At 53.0% G+C, this 19,497-nt stretch overlaps 7 protein-coding genes across 7 annotated transcripts; 2 read left to right on the top strand and 5 right to left on the bottom strand.

Annotated features, from left to right (window-relative positions):
* Nucleotides 1–139: 139 nt before the first annotated feature.
* Nucleotides 140–3,309, bottom strand: P153DRAFT_425004 (uncharacterized protein). Its single transcript, XM_033672515.1, has 3 exons — nt 873–3,309; nt 406–795; nt 140–301 (listed from the first exon to the last, which is right to left on the bottom strand). The coding sequence occupies exons 1-3, from the start codon at nt 3,208–3,210 to the stop codon at nt 276–278; spliced, it is 2,754 nt and encodes a 917-aa protein (XP_033520812.1). The 5' UTR covers nt 3,211–3,309; the 3' UTR covers nt 140–275.
* Nucleotides 3,310–3,557: 248 nt separating this feature from the next.
* Nucleotides 3,558–4,934, bottom strand: P153DRAFT_322248 (urease accessory protein UreD). The gene has a single exon (XM_033665169.1). The coding sequence runs from the start codon at nt 4,657–4,659 to the stop codon at nt 3,634–3,636; it is 1,026 nt and encodes a 341-aa protein (XP_033520811.1). The 5' UTR covers nt 4,660–4,934; the 3' UTR covers nt 3,558–3,633.
* A 276-nt stretch (nt 4,935–5,210) lies between these two features.
* P153DRAFT_388460 (uncharacterized protein) lies at nt 5,211–12,545 on the top strand (the record flags this gene model as incomplete). Its single annotated transcript, XM_033670754.1, has 3 exons — nt 5,211–5,277; nt 5,517–6,436; nt 6,516–12,545. 3 exons carry the CDS (start codon nt 5,211–5,213, stop codon nt 12,543–12,545), a joined length of 7,017 nt encoding a protein of 2,338 aa, XP_033520810.1.
* Nucleotides 12,546–13,363: 818 nt separating this feature from the next.
* P153DRAFT_297866 (uncharacterized protein) lies at nt 13,364–13,920 on the bottom strand (the record flags this gene model as incomplete). Its single annotated transcript, XM_033664182.1, has 2 exons — nt 13,364–13,795; nt 13,849–13,920. The coding sequence occupies 2 exons, from the start codon at nt 13,918–13,920 to the stop codon at nt 13,364–13,366; spliced, it is 504 nt and encodes a 167-aa protein (XP_033520809.1).
* A 152-nt stretch (nt 13,921–14,072) lies between these two features.
* On the top strand, nt 14,073–16,032 carry P153DRAFT_369137 (uncharacterized protein). The gene has a single exon (XM_033668690.1). It carries the CDS (start codon nt 14,412–14,414, stop codon nt 15,972–15,974), a length of 1,563 nt encoding a protein of 520 aa, XP_033520808.1. The 5' UTR covers nt 14,073–14,411; the 3' UTR covers nt 15,975–16,032.
* Nucleotides 15,963–17,139, bottom strand: P153DRAFT_369135 (PTPLA-domain-containing protein). The gene is made up of 3 exons (XM_033668689.1): nt 16,789–17,139; nt 16,468–16,684; nt 15,963–16,402 (listed from the first exon to the last, which is right to left on the bottom strand). Exons 1-3 carry the CDS (start codon nt 17,099–17,101, stop codon nt 16,192–16,194), a joined length of 741 nt encoding a protein of 246 aa, XP_033520807.1. The 5' UTR covers nt 17,102–17,139; the 3' UTR covers nt 15,963–16,191.
* A 216-nt stretch (nt 17,140–17,355) lies between these two features.
* P153DRAFT_399198 (uncharacterized protein) lies at nt 17,356–19,479 on the bottom strand. The gene is made up of 3 exons (XM_033671708.1): nt 19,188–19,479; nt 17,873–19,123; nt 17,356–17,823 (listed from the first exon to the last, which is right to left on the bottom strand). The coding sequence occupies exons 1-3, from the start codon at nt 19,227–19,229 to the stop codon at nt 17,662–17,664; spliced, it is 1,455 nt and encodes a 484-aa protein (XP_033520806.1). The 5' UTR covers nt 19,230–19,479; the 3' UTR covers nt 17,356–17,661.
* Between the last annotated feature and the right edge of the window lie 18 nt (nt 19,480–19,497).

Raw genomic sequence — 19,497 nt, 5'->3', positions numbered from 1 at the left:
TCTTCTGCTATACATGTGTGGCCGTTCATCTTACTGCTTCCTTGCGTGTAGCTGTCCACGGAAACGCGGACTTACCGGCAATAATGTCACGGCAACAACTGGGGACATGTCACAACAACCTGCATGAACCGCGGTACAACATCTCTTCATTCATCGAGGCACGCCTCACCAAAGAACACAGAGTAGAGCAGCGAGCAAGTCCTCCACATATTCTATCCTGGTATATCATCATATCATCATCATCACCTTTTCGAAACGCCAAAGCACCATACAATCTATGCCATGAAAGCGTCCCACCGACCTATCCAAACCATCCTCCTCCACCCCTTCTGTCCACCCTGTCCACCCTCTCCACCCTCTCCCTCCCTCCCCTCCTTCGATCCCTCTGCTCGTCCAGTTCATCACGTCGGGACATCTGCCGCTTCTCCCTAGCTTCCAACTGCCGCAACCCCTCCATCTCCTTCAGCACATGTTCCAGGAGCTCCTTCCTACGTACAACATCGAGGTGGCGTTTGATCTTCGGGTCTTCCCGCGCAAACCTGTCGACTTCTTCTTGGCTCAGGCTACGTCCAAGGCGGTGATCAAGCTCCCGTGGGAAGATGTAGTAGAATTTTGACAGTAACTCCGCGTCGAGGAAAAGATCCGCTGTCGTTGTCAACTTGGCTGCTACGGCATCGAGGAAGATCTCCGGGCAGTGATATTTGTTCTTTTGCGTGGCGCATTGTTTGGATTTCAGCGCGAGAAGACGCAGTTGAAGAACAGAGATGCGGTCGCGGAGGAAGACTGCTTCTCTTCCTAAGACGGGAAGGTTAGTATTGATTTCATGATCCGAGAAAAGGACATCGCTTTGGGAACGACCAAAGAAGACATACCCTTGTTCAATAGCGCTGAGCTGTATCCTCCGGCTCCGCCGACGCCATCACCTTCCAGCACAACCTGTCCGCCCCGCACGCGATCGATGAAAGACATGACGTCTTTGACCTTCTTGCGTCCGCCCATCTGCTCTTCAAGACCCTTCGCTGCAGTCTCGACGACCTTGAGTTCGTCTTTCAGTACCTTGCTTACATTATCGCGTCCCTTGGCCCACTCGTGGTCTTCGACTTCAATACGATATTTGTATGGCTTGATGCAGATCTCCAGCTCGTCGCTGATGTCATATGACAGATCCTTGAGTATCGAGGTAGATGCGTCGGTGATGGCCTGGCGGGCGAAAGGATGGGCTGCGAACCTCGAGTTTGAGATGAGATGAGAGATATGTGTCTGGAGAGCATCCGCAACAACGCTTGTAGCTAGTCGTCCGACACCAAGTTTCGTCAGTGCAGCGCTCGAGCTATCGAGCTTAATCTTCCAGATCTCATCCTTCTCCACATCAGCCTTGGGTAGGCCCTCCAACGGATCTGTCTCGGGGAATGGCACACTCAGATCGTCAAAAGGACGGTTCCAGTACCGTTGCGCCAACAGATTCAAGACTTGCTGATCGAGTTCGTGCTTGAGCAGATCGCGCACCTGCTGGCGGCCGAATTGATCTGAGAAGCCACGGAAGGAGTGTTTGAACGCATCGAGAGATTCGGCAAGGTATGATTCTGCACTCAGAGGTCGCTCGTTGTATTGCACCTTGTACTCGTATGTCGCTTCAGCCAGCTCTCTTTGAATCGCCACGGACGTCGTTTTCAGGCTGCTCGCCATGGTCTGTTCAAGAACATGCATGAGTGTCTTCTTCAAGTTCCTGGTGCCCACATTCAATTGCGAGTCTGGCCCAAACTCAGGATGTGCAGAAAAGTAAGCTGCCTCATTCTTCACAATAGCGGTCGTGATATTGCCGTTTCCGCGGTTGAAGAGTTTTGGGCCCGTTGCGTTGGGGGGTGCACGGCAAACTACACCAACATAGCCTAATCGGAGAGCGTACTTTTTGTCGCTGAGTAGGCTAGCCCCTCGTTCGGCGTCGACAAGGTCCATCTTGGTAATTACGCCTATCGTTCGCTCGCCTCGAGGGTCCATCTTTCGCGAAGCTCGCAGCGCGGTGCTGTTAGCAAGATCAACGTCTGCCGCGGAGATGGCGAGGATGACGTTCGGCGCTCTGATGTACTTTTCACACAGCTCATTGATCCTCTCTTTGAGCTCTGGGGGTTGATCTCGTCCAGTAACCTGGATGTAGCCGGGCAGATCGATCAACGACAGATCTGGGACATTGGGCGAGTAGATGCGTAGCTGGATGGGGTCGTCGGATACACAGGCGGATGCTGGGACTGCGAGATTCAGATCCGTCAATGTCTTCTGTATCTGGCTGAAATCTGTGACCTTCCCAAGTCCCAACGCAGGGAACTCTCCGTACTCTGCATGCGCGTCCGGGGTGTTGACGAGGGTTAGTTCGATCGGTCGACGAGTGACCATGTTGTGTCCCTTGGGCAGGAACTCGTGTCCAACGATAGCCTCCAGCACTGAGCTCTTCCCCGAGGACTGTGATCCGATGACCACGATAGACGGCAGCGAAAGCGACTCTGACTGCCCCACAGTCTGCAGCAACCCGCGTATCTCGATCATCTTCTTGGTGAGCATCATCATCTGCTCGTCGCGTGCAATCTTCTCAGCCACGTGCCTGTCCTCGTCATCTTCCTGCGAGTATCCAAACGCTGCTGCTCCGGCAGCTACACCCGCCCCGCTGCGCTTGGGCTCTCTTGGCCCTCGACCGCCGCCATTCCCTCCTGCACCATCCGACTCGTCTCTGGCAAGCAGTTTCTGCAGCCATTCCGGGTATTCCACCTTGTCCAAGTCGTTCTTTGTCTTGCCCCACCCGCTCGAGATCTGGTCGAAGACGCCGTTCACGGTGCCCAGGGCCCCGCCAGCGATGTCAGTCGCGCCATCTTTCGTCCGGTAGAAAAGGTCGAGTGCAAAGCTACCCGCCTGTCCAGCCTGGTACTGGATGTAGCTCACGCCCGCAATGACAGCTCCTCCTGCAGCCGCCCCCACGGTCGCGAATTTGGTAACGAGTTTTGGTATGGCTCGTGCAAACGAGATTGAACGGGTAGCGGGGAGATTATGCAGTGCGTAGGTCCCGAGGGGCCATGGTCGGCGCTTTATGAGACGGAGGCCGGCTTCGTTACGCAAGAGACCACCGGCGGGTAGCGAGCTCGTTGTGTAGAGACGTGGCGTGTGAATGGGTGTTCGGCGTGCGAGCGTGGCCAGACGTGTGTACGCGAGCCTGCCGCTCATGATGGCGGAGATTGTCGTTTGGAGGGTTGTGTGCGTGTCATAGGGTTTAAGCTATGGTGCCGCTGAGATTGTGGTTGTGATTGTGTTGTTGGTTTGGTGGATATGCGTTGGCGTTGGCGTTGTCCGGTGCTCGGCACGTCACACTTCAACAGGGAACACGACACGACGCTCGGGCCAACACTCCACGTGGGTGAATCCCAAAAGACTCTGGATGGACAAAGACGTTTCAACGGCCGCTAGAAAGAAGAAGAAAAAACAAATTCTGAAGCTGCAGATCTATGGAAGGCCTACGAATTTCATTAAGACTGTGAATATCGGACGTACTCGAAAAGATATACCAAGTAACACTGGATTCGTACAGAAGAATTATGATACAGTCTATCGATGTACTTATATTCTGCGGGTATCATTCTTCCTTCAAAACTACTTCAAGCACAACATAGCTCTCTCTCCAAAAGTTCTCGAGACTGATCCATCCTCCCGAATCATATCCCTCAACCAATTCCTCGAACCCTCCACATCTCGACTCGCAAACTTGACCAAAACAAAACCCCGAACATTCGCTGCACTCCATATCAATCCATCTGCCTTCTCTCGTTGTTGTCTGTATGCGCGTCTTTCCTCCTTTGGTGTCAGTTCCAGTTGTTTCGTGTCATCCCAATTTCGACCCCCAATACGCGGTAGCGCTTCGAACTCATCCAGAAAAAATTTCGACAAGGAAGAGAAGAGAGGTCCACGAAGAATGAGCGTTCCGAAGACGGAGAAGTTGTCCATGCGTGCGGAGAGCTGCATGTTTGTTTTTCCTTGTTTGTCCAACACGAGATTGTCTCTCAATAGTAGCCTTTTCTTGCCCACTGCGTCTATGCTCCATACTTCGTTTCTGCTCTTGTATTCATGAATGTCCCAATTCTCCCCCCGCGCTGATCGCCCGGAGGTTACCCAGTCACAGACACATAGATTTCCCTCGCCGTTTTCCAGATGGTAAATTTGCGACTGCGCGAACGCTGTTTGAGCGAAGGGTTGCACGGGATCTGGGAGATAAACTAACGCTGAGTCGCGCTGCAAGCGGACAGTCATGTGTTGTCGGGAGATCAGTTGAGGATCAGGAGTTTTAAAAATCTTTGTTGAGCCTTGGGTCAAGAGGATGAGGCGCGTTCTAGAGTCTATTCGGACATCTAGGTTGATAGAATCTCCGGCAACTATGCCACCGCCATATGTGAGTAGAAAGACTGTATGAACGAACCGCGGTGTATGCGTGTCTCGATCCTGGGTCAGGTCTGTGCTCAAGGAATGATTTGGTGGTATCGATGGTTCTGGTGCAACTAACTTCAGTGGATACTGATAGGATACGTTCCGGAGTACTGGCGTTCCGGGCGGTAGGATTTCGAGAACGATCGAGCCATGGCCGGGTTTGGACGAAGATGCGGCAAAAGGGGATTTGAAAGACATGTCGGGTCACTGTTGTGCTAATTCTAGCCTCCAGTCTCGCTCTCCTCCGTCATGAAGCACTCCAGTGTCCTCGATCAGTAGTGATTTTGTTGTCGGGGTGAAATTCAAACGAACGCAAGTTGTTTTCTTGTCATTCTATGGTACTGGGAAGTATGCCATTTTCGGATTATGTGGGCTGCAAGATGGCGATTAGATGGACCAAAAACCAAAGAATATGCGTTCTATGTTACCGGCAACTTTCTTACGTTCGAATTCACGAAGAGAGAGACAACAGGCGCAAACGAGCGGGTACGAAGGTGAGGGAGCAATGCGCCTGCCGAACGCAGCTCAGGCCTTCGCCAAGCCACTCGTTCATAACCCCCACCTTGTTTTGCCTTTTGCTCTCAAAATCCTGAGCCAGTAACCCCACCTTTCCGCATACACACTCTATTCGACCAACAACCTGCGCAGGTTCGAATCGCGCTCTGGTCACTCACCTTATGGCTTCGGATAAATTGGCGATCTTTTTCTTTTCTTCTTTCTTGTAGTTGCAAGACGACGGGCGGACAACAATGGCGACTGGTTTTGACGAACTTATCGATTTCTTACTGTCGGAGATTGCGCTCTGCGGCGTACAAGGTATGCATGACTCGCTATACTTTTTTTTGGTTTTTTGTCGCGAAGAAAGAATTTGTTGCTTCCGGATTTGTCTTCCGTTGTCAGCCACTGCAGTCGTTGTTTTTGATTTGCTCATTCGCACATGCTGTGAGCAGACTGGCAACGCTACTGTACACGATCTTTTCATTTACGCGTTCGAGCCTCACCCAATGCATTTCTCGCCATATTTACTTGTCATTGCTAACACACTTGACTTGCAGGGGCTGGTACTGCAGACTTCCTTCGTTTTATTGATGCTTTTTACGTTCGTTCGAAGACTAAAAATGTATCCCATTCCTGGGGCTCTGGCCTTCCGCCGGGAGGACTTGGCCGCGCTTTTCACGAAAAGGTGTGGAATTGGGTCTGCACTCACCCGGACATCCGCATTGCATACGACGGCAAAGTCTGTCATTATTCTCTCCCAGAGTTCGAAGCAGCGGAGGCGAGTGAGACAGGAGTATGTGCAACAGCGACGGCAACGGTCAGTGGCCAGACTTTCAATGTGCCCGTCACTGTCAAGTCTGGCCCTTCTCCCGCACTCTCGGCGCTGCGAGGTTCTTTGCGACAACGGCTTCTAGGAGAGGGTCGTAATGTAGAGCATCCGACAACACCGACTATCGAGTCACCTTCCAGTCATCAAGTAATAGCATTAACCGAAAATCGAATTACGCAACGGAGGCCTCGCAACATCCCAACTAGCACTCTCACAGTTGCGCCTGTCTTTGACGAGCCTGCTCCTACCATCACTGCACCCCGTCTCTACGCCAGCCAAAACCAGATTTGGCAGGCATTGACGGGTCATGAGATGGACCTTAAGAGGGTCCCGAGTATGGAGTTTGTGCTTTTGTCAATCATCGCTGCTCGTGGACAAGAAGGGATTGCTCAACCCGACCTGGTGAGTCTCAGTGGCCAAGACAAGCGTTCTGTCCCACACAGGACAGACGAATTAGCTAGGAAGGGGTATATCGCCAAAAACCCCGTTCATGCCGGCAAGACACGCACCAGTCTCTGCGTTCACAAGAAGTTTGTCACCAAGGATCATTTCACAAAATCGAGCACCGTGCAAGACGTTTTTCAGCCTGGGAAATTTGTAGTGCCAGGTTTCGCAAACTTGCTGTTCAATAAGTTGAAAGATGCTGGTGTCATTCCCACGCGAGACATCAGGAAGAAGTTGGCAAGTCCACGTGGTCGAGACCAAGGCTTGTGCTAACATTATTTAGAACGTTCCCATGGCGACGTGGAATAAGCGGGCTGTTCAAGGCGCTCTCATTCGGCTTAATCAAACCGGATTCATCAAGCGATTTCAAGCGCACAAGAAAGGCACCGAGAACGACTGGATCATATGCATACAGGTTCTACGAGAGCCGCGTGAAGAAGACTTTGTGAACCTGGGGTTTCGTGGTCGACAGACCGTTATCGATGAGCCTACCGACGAGCAACTGGACGAAGACATCGATGGCGATACACTGATGAGGGATCTTGATGTAGAGATGATGGACGGTGCGGATTCAGAAGCTGACGAAGGCCTTGATGATGATGTTCGCATACCACCTCAATGGACTCCCGATCGGCTGCTTGCGAATACGTTCTTTGAGATCGCGGCGCTTGGTGGGTCGGATGGCTGGGACGGCACTACGATTCGCGAGCGAGCTGTGGGAAAATTCTGGAGACGGCCAACAGATTCTTTCATGACGCGTATGACAGACAACTGGGAGAAGATGCAACCTATTCCTCATCTCCGACATCTTGCTCTGATCCGAGATACACGCGTCACTGACGAGAAGAAAACCATCCACTATGTGTACCGTACTTACAACAACTTTCGAATAGTCGTCGACCAAGGCGCAGCTCTATGGAAAGGTGTCAGTAAGGCAAAAGAAAAAGCAACCCAGGCAAAGGCAGGTCGACCAAAGAAGAATGTGACAAACAACCAAGCACTTGACCAGTGGGGATTTCACAAGCTTGATGTCACGGTCTTCCTTCGAAAAGACGGTTCCGGCACTGTTTCTGAATGTCGCTCAGCCATTATTCCTCCTAAACGCAAGAACGGCCCACGATGGGATATTGCTTTGAATGAGGAGATTGGCTATGAGAAGCCGGGAAAGCCCACAACACCACAGTCCAAAGGCAAGTTCAAAGGCGTGCCCAAAGTCAAATTCAGTCTCGAACACAAATATGAGACTCCTACGCGGCAGGCCAGTCAAGCCCATCGAACTTCTATCACACCACGACTCGCAAATGAACTTCAGCCAGACGCTGCGTCCGACGAAGATCAAAATATGTTGTCTGATAAAATGGTGCCTTCCAGGGTATCTCGAACCTCGAGGCCAACCAAGAGCTTAGGCAATGGTCCATGGCCGACTTCAGAGCAAAGAATCGCAATGGGCTTGCGTGGACAAGGTCGTCTCAGCAAGAGTGCAGAGCAACAGATTCTAGCGCACCGCAGAAAAACCGGTGACCCTACATCCTTGCCAGAGAAGATCGTCGACGAGCCCAAGGAACGCAAGACGTCACCCCTTATGTCGAAAGAACAGCGTGTAGCCCAAGGTTTACCAGCCTCAGGTCGACTAGGCAAAGAAAAGGAGGACGAAATTCGAAAGGAGCGCGGCTTGCCCACAGATTCGAAGCCGAATAGGCCCCGGTATACCCCAGGGCCAGCTCTACTCAGCAAAGAGAAGAAGATTGAGTTGGGCATCAATCCTAAGGGTAGGATGCCTCAAGCTCTTATTGATGGTTTGCGTCAGGAACGTGAGGATGGCATCCCGTTAGAAGAATCCCCATCGCTTCGAAGCTATTTGGAGTGGCTCGGATTGAAAACTCAAGCGCCCGTTGCACCGGGATCGCAGGATGCTGTTACAGATCAAGAGTCTTCTGCACAGGAGCAGCCATCACTCACTGTGAGCCAAGAGGTGCACTCATCTCCTCCGAACGCCGCAGGAAAGCGAAAAGCTGCTGATGGCGGGACTACTGTCCAGCCTCCGAAGCGACAGCGTAAGAGGGCCAGGTCGTCACAGGGGGCTACGCCTAACATTCCACAAAACGGTCCTTCAGCGGATGTTGTGGAAGCAACCAGCGGTCAGTCGCCTGTTCTAATGCAGACAAGAGAACTAGAACTACAAGAAGACACTGTTGCAGGTACTCGTACAGGAGACAATGTTGCAGGTACTCCTACAGAAGACGCTGTTGCAGTTGCGCCTACAGAAGACGCCGTCGTGGCAAACGTCGAGACGCAGGCTTCACCAGCCGTGATCAAGCAACCACATGCAGAAGCTCCTGATGTACATGTGCCCTCGCCTGCACCTCCTGCAAATAAGTTCGGTCTGAACCCTGCAAACCAGGCAATCCACGATCTTTATACAAACCGTTCTTCTCCTGGTGTTTACGTCAACCCTTTCGCCAAGCGCAAGGTTATCAGAGGTCGTCCACGGAATGCGTATATCGCCACCTTCAAGTCCAATCGCCTCAAGGAGTTTGAGTGGTTTGGTTGTGCTAGCAAACGTCCTTCTGTGGAAGCTCCCTTAGAGTCCGAAGAAACGCATGTGCATCTCGAACAATCGTCCTTGCAGCAGGAACCCATCACTGCAGTTCCCACAGTGACAGAAGCTCCAGAGCAACAACCTTTGGAGACTATCCTTCCGACCCCTCGTCCCGTTTCGGGATGGATTGCAATCAATACACCTGGACAATCCAATGCATCGCCGTACCAAAGCCCGTATACACCTGCTTCGCAATCTACAGACATACCGCCTGCGGTTGGAGATGTCATAGTGGATGGTATTGACCATACCGACGACTTGGTCGCTTCCACCCTCGAACAAGAAATTCCTGAGCCTGGGCCCGAATCTGGGGATCAAGATCAAGGTCAAGAACAAGAGAATGTATCTCCCATTCAAGGCGTTGTCAGCGCTATATCACAAGTTGACCTTATTGAGAGGAAGGTGGCAGAAGGGGCCAAACGTGGAGGTGGTAGTACTGTGCTACGCCGGCATACTATCATCCGAGAGATCATCGATATTTGCAAAGGCGTGTACCCCATGGGCGGCGAGATAGGACGGCCATTTAGTGTCATCTGGGACCGGCGATATTCCCACTTATCGCTCAAGAAACCCAGCAGCAGTACCATACTCTACGATCTCAGGCACATGATCCGTGATCCTAAGAATGGATTGAAACAAATGACCTTTCTCGTCAAGAATCGACAAGGACCATCAACGAGAGAGAAGAAGATAGTTGCGTACGCACACTTCGATGGTAGAAGCACCGAAGTAATGCGCTTGGCGTACAACATGGCAAACTACTCATCCGAGAAGTCGCAGCAATTCTTCCCGGAAGAAATCCGACATCTTGTCGATGGCAGGTCACTATACACTCCTATTGCGAGTGCACCCAAAGATCAAAGCGTCAGCTTGGGGCTGACTGCTGAGGAGAAGAGAAAGACGCTGGCAGAAAAAGCGATGTTGAAGAGGGCGGACGTGCGAGAAAAGAAGGAGACCAAGAAGCAAGCAGCAGATGAGGCACGCATGGTGCAAGATGCACTGGTGGAGCAAGCGGCGTCAAAGCAAGGCACGAATGATTCTCGCGCGAAACGAACGAGACTCGCGAGTTTGAACGACAAAACCCGACGGTTTCGATTGGGTCCGGTGCAGAAGCCTGTGCTTGAGATTGTGGACGAAGATGTTGATGAGAGTCACACCAGAGAGCCGTCTGTAGACAGTGATTCTGACGAAGGTCATCCCCTCGGAACTCAACCCTCGGCTGGTTCGGAGGTAGATCGCAATACCGACGAGGAACAGGAAGGCTCATCGTCTGATGAGGCAACTGAAGAAGTTGGGAATGAGCTTGATGAAAGCCCGTCTGATTCGGCTCAGAAGACTTCAGCGATTGATACTTGTACCGCAAGCTTCACCAGTCCAGCCGTCCGTTTCTATCCTACCAACGGTACTTTCTCCTCGGAGCACGTCATACGTCCTGTTGAGGACTTGATTGTTGAACCTACTACCACATCGCAAGGCAAGAAACGAGTCAGGATTGTAGAACCACCCGCTTGGCGTCCAAAGAAAAAGGTTCGTGTGGGTGGCACTACCAAGGCACTGATGCTGGATAGCGAGTTCGTACACGTTTCTGACGAGGAGAGCGATGTTCATGCCTCTTCCGACGACGAAGAAGAACAGGAAGAAGTAGTAGCCAACGACGTCCAACCCAAGCGGAGAAGAAAGATGAAGGAAAAACGGCAAGTGGGCAAACGGGGTCTACCGCCACCAACTCTACTAGAGCGTTTGACCGGCCTCACTGGAGATCCAAACGACCCGGTCTACAAGGCGCCTAGCCGAATCAACAGGATCACGAAGACGAAGCCATGGAACGAGAGAAAGCAGGGACAGCGTAACAAGAAGAAGAAGAAGAGCCAGAAGCTGTCTCAGGTATTCGACCCGATTGACCAGTTCAAGAAGCTTTGCTGTACTTTGATCATTGCGGCTAGTATGTCCGTGACAGATGGGGTTGTCGACTGGACCATTGTCGAGAAAGTACACGGCAGTGACAAAGGCTTTCAGTTGTTGAGATTGCAAAAGCTTTGGACATGGATGCAGACAAGCATGGCTGTACAGCTCGCCGAGCTGTCAACAACCTTCCAGTCTTGCTTTCTCTCAGCGTACGAGCAAGGAAAGGTTGCCGCCATCGAGGATCCTGAAACTTACGACTGGAGTAATCTCGTGCGTTGGACTATGCGGAAGTGTACCTACCCGGAGCTTCCGCTACCTATCCAACGAGAAGCGCTTCGGCAGTACGTTGTTGTTGAGTCGAGTTATGAAGCCCTGGACCGAAAGACATGGTACAATGAGAAGATTGCGGACAGAACGCGAGCACAACTACAACTGCAATATTCATACGTTGCTCCTCTTCATAAGTCTCAATCTACAGGCTGGTCAAAGGAAGATAAGGTTCTCAAGGCTCGATCGTGGATCCGCGCAAATACAGCCACACCTCAGGCTCTTTACGACGGAAACAAAGCTCACGACAAATTCAAAGACCTCGGCGAATCAGTCCTTGTTAACGCTGTGGGAGATTACGTCAAGCTGGATATGCTCAAGATGAGGCAGCTGAAGCGGCACTTGCCTGGCAGAAATTACAACTTCACCGTCAAGTTTGCGAAGAAGTACAAGCGCCCCTTCGAACTCAGCGACTTCATGGCCGGAGTCAAGGTCAAGAAAGACATGGACGCTGCGTTCACTGCCTCGAACCCAGACAGCCGATTCTATAACATCTCACACACAGAAGACGACGGCTCAGTCATGGCCATCTTATCCATGGTCAGCGATGGACTCATCAAACTCGTTCCACAACTTCCACCCATCAACAACGAGTTCGGTGCTCCGCTCCCACGACTCTCCGTCTGGGGCTTCTGCGAAGGCGACTACATCCATCGCGCCATCGACAGGCAGCGTTTGTTCTGGGACATTCACGCTGTGCCCACAGACAAGTACCGGTTTGGCAATCCGCTCCAGCCATCGCTGCCCGAGCCTGGTAAGCCTGCAGCTTGGACAGCACTCCCTGAGCCACCTCTACCTGGCAAGGAAAACTCTGATACGTTACTACCCATCTGGAGTAGCATCAACGGCCAATCAGTCACATGGCCATGGTGGTACCGCATCCTCAACCTCGTCCTGCAACCGCTCATCTTCCGGCCCGGCGCGATAGCTACAGACATCTACAATCACTGTCCCGAGCACACAACTGAGATGTTCGAAGTGGAGCTCGTACTCCAATGGCTCGAGTCCATCAACGCGGTGGTCAAAACAGCCAGTGGGGGATACATCGCCCAGTCAATGTTCTGGGCTGCTTTTGGGGATAAACTGCGAGACGAGGAAGATGACTGGTTTGGCGAACATATCAAGCGTAATATCAAGAGGCATGTCAAGCAGCAGTGGCGCGAGGAGTATAATCTCAGGTTTTCGGCACGACAGACGCACGCTGTGTCGCAGGCAGATGTGAATGGCAATGGTGATGTCGATGTGGACAGTACGGCGCAGCAAACTACGGACACGCAAGTGTCGCAAAGCCAAGTTGAGCCGGCTGCTCGAGATGAAACGGAACCCACTGGACATGACACCGCGGTTCAGGATGCAGCAGCAAACGAACAGCATCCCAACGCTGCAGATACATCTAGTCAGGGCATCGAGATGGAGAGTGCAGACGGCGAAGACGGCGAAGATGAAGACGCAGAAGGCGAGATGGACGAGGAGATGTATTGACTTACGTCTATAATATCTGAGCAGGGGGTTGCGCTGCGAACAAGAGACGCAGAGTGGCCACTCGCGGAAAAAGTTTGTGCTTTCTAAAACCTCGTTATCTACGATATATACTATAATCATGCGAGGCTTGGGTGGTAGCGTCGTTTAGCATCTGTAGGGAAGAATTGATATGGAGGTTTACGTCTTGCCTGCATTATGGATGTTTTCCGGACAAGGTATTGATGTTGTGATGGGATTGGAAGTAAGTGGGCGGGATACTGGATGTGCAGGTATGTTTTGTGTAATATGGGTTTGGACTTGGAAGTTTGGTGTATTCATCGTGGATTCGCGCTAAGACACGTTGTCACGTGTCGGTTCGCGAAGGATGTTTCGAGGCATATGGCATTAGTGGCCTAGAATCGATGGAAGCTCTTTGCAAGCTGTCGCTAGCCTAGCTATCGGCAGAACTCAGTTCGCGAGAGCAACATGTTAGGATGACAGGTTTGGATTTCTCCGAAAACGCGAATTCGATGCCCATGAACATTAGTGTTGTAGTTTAAACTGATGTCGATTTCATGAAGTGTATGATTGATAGACGTCGGTCGCATGGCTGACGTCAAGCTCAATTGCGCTATGGCATTACGCAATTCGACGCTGCCTCTCCTAGCTTTTGGTGGTGTACATGGTTGTGGTATGTGATGTCGTGCAAGCTGGCATGGTCCCTCCCAATTCATTGACGAATCCCAAGCGGGGTCTCCAAGCCGCCCTGAAGCTGTTGTACACGCCGCCGCACGTCCTGCCCTCGAGTGTCGTCCTCGGCACTGCTTCTACCCCACCACTCATTTCTTCCCCTTCTTCTTCTTCTTTCCCCCACCAGTCCCAGTCTCCACTTTCTTATCTGCCACACCGCCCATCTTCACATCCCCACCCGCATCGACCTTTGCTTCCCCCTCCGGCGCCGGCGCACTCAAATCCCCATCACCCTCGATCTCCGGCAGCGCCGCCATACCCCTCCCCAGCCTCCCCAGATTTCCAATCAACCTCCCCACCTCTGCTGCCTTGTTCGTCTCGTACTGCAAACATGTCCCAGACTCGGGGTCGTACGTCTTCAGCCTGAATGTCGCGATGGGCTCCTCTGGGTTCTGGGCGGCGGGCGGTGGGGACGATGCGCGCGAGGCGTCTGCAGGCTTTGCGTTTGCGGCGAATTTTCTACGCTTTTCGACTTTTGAGGCGGAGGGCTTGAGGACGGTGTATTTGGAGGTTATGCGTGCCTGGAGGGGAGTTAGGATTGCGGGATGGATGACGAGTGTGGGGCAGGACGTACGGTGGTTGGACGGGCTTTGAGCAGCAGCGAAGATTGCTCGTGCCATTCTGTGATGGTCTTGAAGTAAGGCATTTTGGCGTGTGGAGAGACGTGGGGTAGGCGGTGGGAGCGGTGCGTCGTGTGTGATGCCGTCCTGGCTAGGGTGGCTTTTGGTGGGGTTGAGCACTTGGCAAGGGTAAGTCTGCTTCTGGACGTGTCTTTTCTGCCATGCTCACGCGACTTGGTTGGTGCTGGATCAATCCCTCACTTAATCAACTAACTGAATAAAGGTGAACATCTCCCCAGCAAATATTGACAAGACTGGTGTGTTTCGCAAAAGACAACAGCACTTTACACTAGGCAAGGAAGAACAACGTCGAAGCTTCGATCACTGGGTTGACTCAGACATACTACATGGCTTCTGCGTCTCTAATACCTCTCCTTATTCAGTCTTTCAATCTCTTTGGAATCGGCCATAAGTCCTGACAATCCTTGATCTGTTAAGTCGGTTGCACTTCAAATTCCTTCTCTCAACGCAAACACCCCACCACATCGTCACAGCCAACAGACATACTTCAATCAATATGGCCGAATCCATAGCATCAAGTTTCAGCAATTTGGACCTGGATACAGATGCAACAAGTGTCAGCAACCAGAGCTTCACCACAGATGGCACAGACCCCAACAGTCTCGACATCGAAGGCACCATCCATAGCCTAATCGACCGCTGCAAAACACTCTACGAAGAAGTCGAAACCTACGTCGCGGCCGTAGAAGAGAAGCAAAAGCTCACAAAAGTCCAACAACCAGTCGAGTACCGCAACCTGCGCAACGACTTCAAAAACGAGCTCGCCTTCCTAAGGAAAATCGTCGGCTCCAAGATCTCAGAGGAAAAGGCGAGACATTACATCACTAGTTCTAACCTCCGCTACTATGAGGCGCTTTGGGGCACTGCGAAACAGTCGTCCGGACTGCAGGCTTTCCGCAAATACTACTTCTGGAACCGACATGAACGACAGGCTGGGAAGCGCACTGCCCAGGGGATCAGCATGACGAAAGGAACCTCAAAAAAAGGCCACAGTGCCGCATTAGTCGACATCGTCGCCGAAGAGGGCCGGGAATGGGTGCGCGTCTCGACCATATCCGAGAAACGCCTACTCTTCGACGTAGCAAAACTAGGATGGTGCAACGACTCCGACTCCGACGAAGACATGCCCGACGCGCCCCAGCCCAGCAACTGGGAAGACGAAGACGACGAAGACCAAGTCGACATCGTCAAGAGCGCGCGCGAACTCGCCAGAGCCGCGCGCGCAAACCCCATCTGTGGCCGCCCCCCGAAAGTCCGCTTCGTACTCACCCGCATCCTGCCAGGCAAGACGCGCGAAATCGATAACATCCTCGACAAACTCCGCGCTACGGGCGCCCACGTGCAGTGCGTAAACGAGGCCTCCCTCACCCTCCCCCTGCGCTACGTACTGCCGAACCTGCTCGTCGACCGCTCCCGCGCGCTGTCCGACACGCTGAACATCGACTGCACGGTTCTCCTCGCGCTCATCTCGGATATCTCGCACAAGCCCTGTGAGATCCTAGACTGGTACCCAGTCGAAGTGCGCGCTCAGATCGAGGAAGAAGCAAAGGAGAATCTCCTCCCAACACATCTCTACCCAGCCATCGGCTCACACGCAATGGTCTGCACGCAAGAGGCCGCCGACCAAATGAATCTCATCGTGCAGACGCTCGCCACGGACACAGAGAAACTACGCGCTGATTTACTCCTCGCGCAGGGCGATCGCGCGGGCCGCTCCCCTGAGCAGCTCGTCGCTGAGTGGTCGAGTATGTCTGACCATGCTTCGCCCGCTGGCTTCGCGCTGCCTATTGAGGTCAGGCCTAGTCAGCTAGATAGCGTCATGTCTCGTTTGCCAGTCGCGGCTGCGAAGCTCACGGGTGAGATGAGCGCGTTGAATCAGTCTATTTTCTTCTATGGCTGGGCTGAGGGCTTGACGACGCTTAGTTCGAATCGGGCGAGGGCGCGCCAGATCGAGACGGCGATTAATGAGCAGGGGTTGCAGGATGGGGAGGCTGGGCCGCATATATGGCTTTGTGGGGAGAGTAGGAGTCTGATTGCGAAGACTGGGCGGCGGAGGTGAGGAAGAAAAGTCCATGGCGGGATAATTATACATAGCGAGAAATTAGAGAGAGTTGGTCTCCAATCTGTTGTTTTAAGTCGTGCGCTCTATCATTTGTGTCTTTCCACCCCTGAGTCCCAAATCGCATCTCCGCCCTATCCACCATTGAGCTAAATCCAATATCATCACCAAGCCATCTCAAACACTTCCTCTCCCATTCTCTTACACCCCAACCCCCCTACACAGTCCACCCCGCCCTCTGCACCCTACGCCTCTGCTTAAGCATATGCGTAAACAGGACGTAAAACCCCGGTACATACGTAGCCAGCACGCCCCACAGCGCAAACCCCAGCTTCTCATCGATCTTACTCGCAGCCGGGATAGCGCTATACACGAGCCAGCACTCGCTTGCGACCCCGAGGGGGTAGAGGGGGAGGAACGTGTTGTATCTGTATGGCGTTAGTATTGCAGGTTTACATATACGTATTACGGGGGAAATGGGGGTGGAGTGTACCTCAACCACGTCCACACCCGCGGCACGCCCACGCCCGCGAGCCCAAACACAAAATACGTGTACCGCACAACCTCGGTGATACTCCACGCGGTCAGCATGCCCGTGTACGCGGGGCTATACTGCGTCGTGGACGGGAAATTGTATGCGATGCCCCAGACGAGCAGGTAGCGGCTGGCGACCTGCATGAGGGTGGTGAGGAGGGGAGCGCGCACGACGCCTTGAAGATGTCAGCACAGCCCAATTAAACACAACACAGCCCCAGAAAAACAGCCAAAAAGCGCAGCAGATCGAACAAGAAGCGCAAAAAAGACCACCACCCACCAAAAAGACTATGCAGCACCTCCAACCCAGCCAGACTCTGCACCAGGCGCGTATACTCCTCCAACGACCCATACACAACCCCACTCCCCAGCCCCTTCTTCACCTGCTCCAGCCCATTACTTCCCCCAAGGCCCAGGGCGTTGCTCTCCCCGGCACGGAGCACTTCTGCCCCGCCAATGGAGAGGGTCTTGTACAAGACGCCTGCCCATAGTGCGGCGGAGACGGCGTTGTAGGCGAGGAGGTATGCGTTTTTGACGGGGGAGGGTTGGGGTTTAGATTTTGGGGGCGGGGTGGGGGCGGGTTTGGGCGGCATTGTTGCTTGCGGATGGGCGGTGGTTGTGGAGATGGGAGGGTAGGTGATGGTGGTTGTGAGGGTTCTCGCGTACCTGGATTGAGATGGAATGGGGAAGGATGCTGATTGGCTTAGGGCTAACACCGCTATGTCCGTGGTTGGGATCGCTTGTTGTGTCATCGTGCTTTGGATGGCTCAACAGTCAATAATAGTAAGGAGAGTTGGAGTTGACAAGAGGGTTAGTGGTTTGATCGAAGCAGCAGCATGCGGGCTGTGTAGGAGATCATACTATTATATTTCATCAAATATACATATAGGTGCAATACACAATTATCCTTTGCGCTATTCCCCTGAAGCCCCGAAAAGTGACACATCCTAAATGATGCTAATCAAAACGCCGAGCTATGGAAATCCAACAGCAGCCTCAAGCCAGAGGAAATGCGCTCTCAAAGAAAAACGACCGAAAGGTTCTCATGATGCATGAGTCGAGGAAGACATGGGGGTATCGTTGAAGCATGCCAGGCAACGCAGCAGACCGAACATAGGAAATTCGAGAGGTGATGGGGAGACGGCAAGGAGAACTACATGAAGACCTGGATCATAGCCTTTGAGCCCGAGACCTTCTTCCCACAGTCATCGACCACGCATTCTTTGAACGGTTTTGTTTTGGGAACCGTCTGTTTCTCCTTGCCCTTTGCGCTGCGCTTGATTGCTCGGTTTGTCGTGCATTCGCCACAGTAGACCTGTCATCACGTCAGCCATGTCAAACACAACATTCCACAGGATACATACATGACCACAAGTCTTAACAAGCCATACCTGCCTCTTGACCTCGTCTTCGCCCTCACACAACTGGTCTTCACAGTTGGGACACACCAGTACATCCTCCTCTTGTGGACTTCTTGTATATCCCGTCGGTGCCTCTGGAGGTGCTTCATATGTCGGTGGCGGGGGTTCGGGTACGCGATTGCCACCCAAACCCATGTCAAAGCCCACCAACTCAAAGTCCATAGCTGGCATCGCAAAAGCGCCAATATGGATATGTCCACCAGGACGCGCAGGTGGGGGCACAGGACCGCGTTGAAATCGGTTTCTTGTATGGTTGACGTTGGCCATTGTCCGCTCGACTTGAGCACGGAGATGGACGAAGCGGTCGCCCATATTGCCCATGGCCGCTAGAGCTCGGTCCAACTCTGCGTATCTTCGTTGGCGTATATCGGCCTCCGGAAGCGGCTGTTCACGCAAAAACTCGACAGACTCGCGGCGGGCGGGCGGCGGGTCGATGCGACGCGAGCCCATAAATTGAATCTCAGGTGACCTCGCCTCTGGAGTTGGTGGTGCAGCCATCCGCCACTCTTCTTCGCCGTTGTCCAGGTCGATGATTATATCCATGCCTCGCGGTAGCCTTCTGCGATTTGACTGCTGCGGGACAACCCCATCATTTTGAGGTGCATTGTGAAGACCGTATGCCGAATCATCAGCCGTGAGGTCGATGACGATGTCGTCCTCGTCCCTGCTCAGATCGATGTGATTGTCGTTGTCCCCTCTGTCCACACCTGCAGGCCGCCTGAAATCCAATCCATCACCTGCATACCGTCTCGGCGCTTGTGGGGCCATGTGTTCGACCTGCGGAAGGTGCAGCCCAGGTCTATTCGGTTGGGGGTTGTCGAGAGGCACTGGACTGGACGGCGATCGACGAAAGTAAGATGGAGCGGCTGGTTCGACGGAGGCGGTTCGTCTGGAGGCGAGCTCACGTGGTGGTGAGTTGACGATGGTGTGGGAGGGCGAGTGAGCGAAGAAGGCGCGTGAAGGCGGTGGTGACGGTGTCGTGCTAGGATGCTGCGGTTCATCGTTCGTACGGTGCGGTGGGTTTTGCGGGAAATCTCTTTGTGGCGTGTGTTCGTAGTATCGTGGACGAGACGACTGTGGGGGAGTCTCGCGATAGGCCGGTTGTCCCAAATCACGATACGCAGAGGAATATCTCCCAAGACCCCATGCTGGGCTCGCAGACCGCCCGCCGACTTCCATCTGGCTGTGTGAGCGCTGCAAAGTCTGTCAGTCGAAGAGCCCTGCATGAATGCTTCGTATCGGGGCGATTACGACCCACCTTGTGTCTCTGAGTGTACCCGAACGGCAGGTTGCTTTCCATGGCCTGACCGGTCGAGTGCGTAGCGGGAATATTGCCGTTGTACTGTGGGAGAGCAGGTGGTGAGCGAGCAAGGGGTGGGGTGTAAAAACGTAAACGCGTGGTCGTGTATGAGGTTACGTCGGCGAGGTGTCGTAGTTTGGTGGCGGCGCGAGATCCGCTTTCACTCCAATAAACGGCATCAAATCATCATTATCCGAATACGGATAGACTCTAACTTTCGTCATTGAATATAGACATGGGGCTACTAGACGACTACGCATTCGAGCTG

Source organism: Dothidotthia symphoricarpi, assembly GCF_010015815.1.
Source record: "Dothidotthia symphoricarpi CBS 119687 unplaced genomic scaffold P153scaffold_17, whole genome shotgun sequence".
NCBI classification, from domain to species: domain Eukaryota; kingdom Fungi; phylum Ascomycota; class Dothideomycetes; order Pleosporales; family Dothidotthiaceae; genus Dothidotthia; species Dothidotthia symphoricarpi.
Note: the sequence above shows the minus strand (reverse complement) of the source record. Positions and strands in the feature narration are given on the sequence as shown.

Excerpts from the sequence above, each read along its gene's own strand:
- P153DRAFT_369137 (XM_033668690.1), top strand. The coding sequence starts at position 14,412 with ATGGCCGAATCCATAGCATCAAGTTTCAGCAATTTGGACCTGGATACA.
- P153DRAFT_399198 (XM_033671708.1), bottom strand. The coding sequence starts at position 19,229 with ATGGAAAGCAACCTGCCGTTCGGGTACACTCAGAGACACAAG. Across the intron at positions 19,124-19,187 it reads GGTACACTCAGAGACACAAG|CGCTCACACAGCCAGATGGA; the intron begins GTGGGTCGTAAT and ends CAGACTTTGCAG. Across the intron at positions 17,824-17,872 it reads TTGTTAAGACTTGTGGTCAT|GTCTACTGTGGCGAATGCAC; the intron begins GTATGTATCCTG and ends ACGTGATGACAG.
- P153DRAFT_322248 (XM_033665169.1), bottom strand. The coding sequence starts at position 4,659 with ATGTCTTTCAAATCCCCTTTTGCCGCATCTTCGTCCAAACCCGGCCAT.
- P153DRAFT_369135 (XM_033668689.1), bottom strand. The coding sequence starts at position 17,101 with ATGCCGCCCAAACCCGCCCCCACCCCGCCCCCAAAATCTAAACCCCAA. Across the intron at positions 16,685-16,788 it reads GGTGCTGCATAGTCTTTTTG|GCGTCGTGCGCGCTCCCCTC; the intron begins GTGGGTGGTGGT and ends GACATCTTCAAG. Across the intron at positions 16,403-16,467 it reads CGGGTGTGGACGTGGTTGAG|ATACAACACGTTCCTCCCCC; the intron begins GTACACTCCACC and ends AACGCCATACAG.
- P153DRAFT_425004 (XM_033672515.1), bottom strand. The coding sequence starts at position 3,210 with ATGAGCGGCAGGCTCGCGTACACACGTCTGGCCACGCTCGCACGCCGA. Across the intron at positions 796-872 it reads CTCAGCGCTATTGAACAAGG|GAAGAGAAGCAGTCTTCCTC; the intron begins GTATGTCTTCTT and ends TTCCCGTCTTAG. Across the intron at positions 302-405 it reads GAAGCGGCAGATGTCCCGAC|GTCGGTGGGACGCTTTCATG; the intron begins GTGATGAACTGG and ends TGGTTTGGATAG.